The sequence below is a fragment of the Gavia stellata genome, chromosome 34 (assembly GCF_030936135.1).
Source record: "Gavia stellata isolate bGavSte3 chromosome 34, bGavSte3.hap2, whole genome shotgun sequence".
Taxonomy (NCBI): Eukaryota; Metazoa; Chordata; class Aves; order Gaviiformes; family Gaviidae; genus Gavia; species Gavia stellata.
The window spans coordinates 3,062,347-3,065,665 of NC_082627.1; the positions used below are offsets into that span (position 1 = coordinate 3,062,347).

At 54.1% G+C, this 3,319-nt stretch overlaps 1 protein-coding gene across 1 annotated transcript; it reads right to left on the reverse strand.

Moving 5' to 3' along the window:
• Positions 1 to 924: 924 nt before the first annotated feature.
• On the reverse strand, positions 925 to 1,902 carry LOC132320180 (olfactory receptor 14A16-like). The gene has a single exon (XM_059832452.1). The coding sequence runs from the start codon at positions 1,900 to 1,902 to the stop codon at positions 925 to 927; it is 978 nt and encodes a 325-aa protein (XP_059688435.1).
• Positions 1,903 to 3,319: the final 1,417 nt, after the last annotated feature.

Here is a 3,319-nt window from a genome sequence, read left to right on the forward strand (position 1 = left end):
CCCATGCAGGCACTGAGCCCAGCAGGAGAATGGAGATGGCCTCACAGCCAGACTTACCCATAAACTGGGTGAACGGCCGGTGCTGGAAATGACTGGTGAGAGAGGCTGGGGGGAGACAAAGGCCCTGGGCCACCTTCCCGGTCTGTCCATGCCACCAAGGGCACAGACTGGCCTCCTCTCTCCTGCACCTGCGTGTCTCGGCTCCCATCCAGGAGCCCTGTCTGTGCACCACAAGCCCCCTGATGCGAGCCCTCACCCTGCGCAGTCATGCAGTACAAGCTGTACACTGATGTTTTTCTCTCCCAGGAACTTTCCAGCTCAGCCCAGCTCCCTCCAAGACCTCCTACCTCCCCTGCCCTCTCTCCAGCCCAGCTCACTCTGGTCTGGCCCCACAGCACTACTTGCCACAGGGTGCTACAGAGCTCTGGGCACTCACCCCAGAGCCCCAGCCCCTCTGAAGGGCACAGCAGCCCCTGGGGGGCAGTCCCAGAGACGGGGGGCCACAAGGACAAGGAGATCAGTGGCACCCTGTGTCCCCTGTTCTCCTCTCCAGCATATCCTGAGAGCTCTGCAGCGCCTGTGTGCCATCCCGTCTCCCCAGGCTGGCACAAGAGCCCTAGTCCTTGTGGTCCTCAAGAGGTCCTCATCCCCCCAGCACAAAGTAGCCTGCCCCAAGCTGGTGCAGCCAGAAAGGTCTTTCTATTTCCCATTCATTTCTGCTATGCTGAGGATGGATGGATGCATCATAGACAAAGAAATTGCTGCAGGTTCTTTTATTTTCTTAAAGAAAATGTTTTCCCATTTATACAAAGTCACACAAGATGGGTGGATCACTAAGGGAAGGAATCATTTTATGTATTTGAAGATAACAACATCAAAAGTGGAAAAAGGAAATAAAAATATATAAAAGGAAGACTTGGCCTGTCACAATGTACACTGGGAGTCAGCTGCAGAGGAAGGTAGGCAGCCTATGGCTGCTGAAAGACGTCCGGTTACCAGTTTCCTCAGGGCATCCTTGAGCTCCTGGTTCCTCATGCTGTAGATGAGGGGGTTCACTGCTGGAGGCACCACTGAGTACAAAACAGCAACCACCACATCCAGGGATGAGGAGGAGATGGAGGGAGACTTCAGGTGGGCAAATATGCCAGTGCTGAGAAACAGGGAGACAACAGCCAGGTGAGGGAGGCACGTGGAAAAGGCTTTGTGCCGTCCCTGCTCAGAGGGGATCCTCAGCACGACCCTGAAGATCTGCACATAGGACAGCACCATGAAGACAAAACACCCTAAAACCAGAAAAACACTAACCACAATAAGCCCAACTTCCCTGAGGTAGGTGTCTGAGCAGGAGAGCCTGAGGATCTGGGGAATTTCACAGAAGAACTGATCCAGGGCATTGCCATGGCAGAGTGGTAGTGAAAATGTATTGGCTGTGTGCAGCAAAGCATGGAGAAACCCACTGCCCCAGGCAGCTGCTGCCATGTGGACACAAGCTCTGCTGCCCAGGAGGGTCCCGTAGTGCAGGGGTTTGCAGATGGCCACGTAGCGGTCATAGGCCATGACAGTGAGAAGAAAATAGTCTGCTGACAGCAGACAGAAAATGATAAAAACTTGAGCAGCACATCCCCCATAGGAGATGGCCCTGGTGTCCCACAGGGAATTGGCCATGGATTTGGGGAGAGTGGTGGAGATGGAGCCCAGGTCGAGGAGGGAGAGGCTGAGGAGGAAGAAGTACATGGGGGTGTGGAGGTGGTGGTCGCAGGCGATGGTGGTGATGATGAGGCCATTGCCCAGGAGGGCAGCCAGGTAGATGCCCAGGAAGAGCCAGAAGTGCAAGAGCTGCAGCTCCCGTGTGTCTGCCAATGCCAGGAGGAGGAACTCGGTGATGTAGCTACCGTTGGACATCAGCATCCTCTGGGCATGGGGCACTGTCCGAGGAAGAAAACACAATAAGTTAGGGAAGAATTCTCTGTGATTCCCGTTGATATTCCCCCTGCTACACACTCTCCCTTTTCTTTTTCCAGAAGGCTTTCCTCATCTGCCATGCTGGAGCCCAGGCTGATGCTGGCTGAATGTGCCATGACTAGCAGGGCCTCTGCCCACTGGATGCTGAGGATTCAGCCCTGCTTTGCAGCAGTGTGTTCATGGGAATTTCGGGATCAGAGGCCAGTCCTGGCGCTGGACTTTGTCAGATGAAAATGGTCCTAACGCAGAAGAGCTTGTCAGCATCTGCATTCCCAGTGCTAAGGAATGGGGATGGCAAATGCAATTTAAGTGGTTTGGGTTTTTTACAGCTCCCCCCTTCTCACCTGGGGAGTGTTCCTGGATGTCAGAAACGCTCAGCATTTCTGCTGCACTCAGGGAGAACACAGCAAATCCTGCAAACAAAGAGGATTGCCTTTGGCTGAGAGCAGAGAGATGGGACCTGGTCTGTCCCTCCTTATTGTTTCCTGCTGCCCTGGAATTACAGCATTCTCAGATGGAGGGCTATCTGACTCCTGTGTTACCCTGAAAAGCCACCAGACACTGCTGAGAGCAGAGTGATCAACTGCAGACCACTAAATATCTCACCCTGAGAGAGGCAGGGGGAGAGGCAGCCAGGCACTCAGGAAAGCGTTACCCTTTCTCAGCTGCTCAGACCACCTCCCAGACACCAACATTGCTGGGCAGATGTTCTCAGCCTCTGTGGTCTGCGGAGGGGAACTGGGCACGAGGCTGGAGAGCTGCACCTCGGCTCTGCTGGAGCTCTGGCTGCAGAGGAGGTGGTTCATGCCTTGGAGCCCACGGCCCTGAAGGCAGAGGCTGTGCTGGGTGGGAGAGGAAGGGGTCTGCATTGGAGGGGATCATCAGGAGTTTTCTCAATTCTCCCTCCCACAACATTTCTGGGTTTAGTTTCCTCTCATTCCCTGATCATATCTGGACATATGCTGCCTGGAGATTTTCCTCCTCGGAGATGTTTCCTTGTGCCATGTCTTTTCCTTGTCAGTGCTCCCAGACCTCATCCCAACCTTTGTGCACTCACCTTGGTCCTACAGAAACCTGCCTGTTTGCAGGGCAGTGCCTGGGTGCCTGTGTCTGATGGCAGGTGGAAAAGGACAGGTCTGAGCAACCCTGATGGGTCCAGCAGAGGTGATTCTGGTGTTGTCCCTAGGCAGAGGAGTGGCTGAAGGCACTTTAGGAGGCTCTTGGCAGACCTCCTGATCACTCAAAGTTGCAGTTCAGGAGTCTCAGTGATTGCTTAAAAATCGACAGCTCCTTTTCCATTTATCCTTTTCTCTCCTCCCCACTGCCCCTCTGGAATAGGAAACTGAGAAGACAGGCT

Excerpts from the sequence above, each read along its gene's own strand:
- LOC132320180 (XM_059832452.1), bottom strand. The coding sequence starts at position 1,902 with ATGTCCAACGGTAGCTACATCACCGAGTTCCTCCTCCTGGCATTGGCA.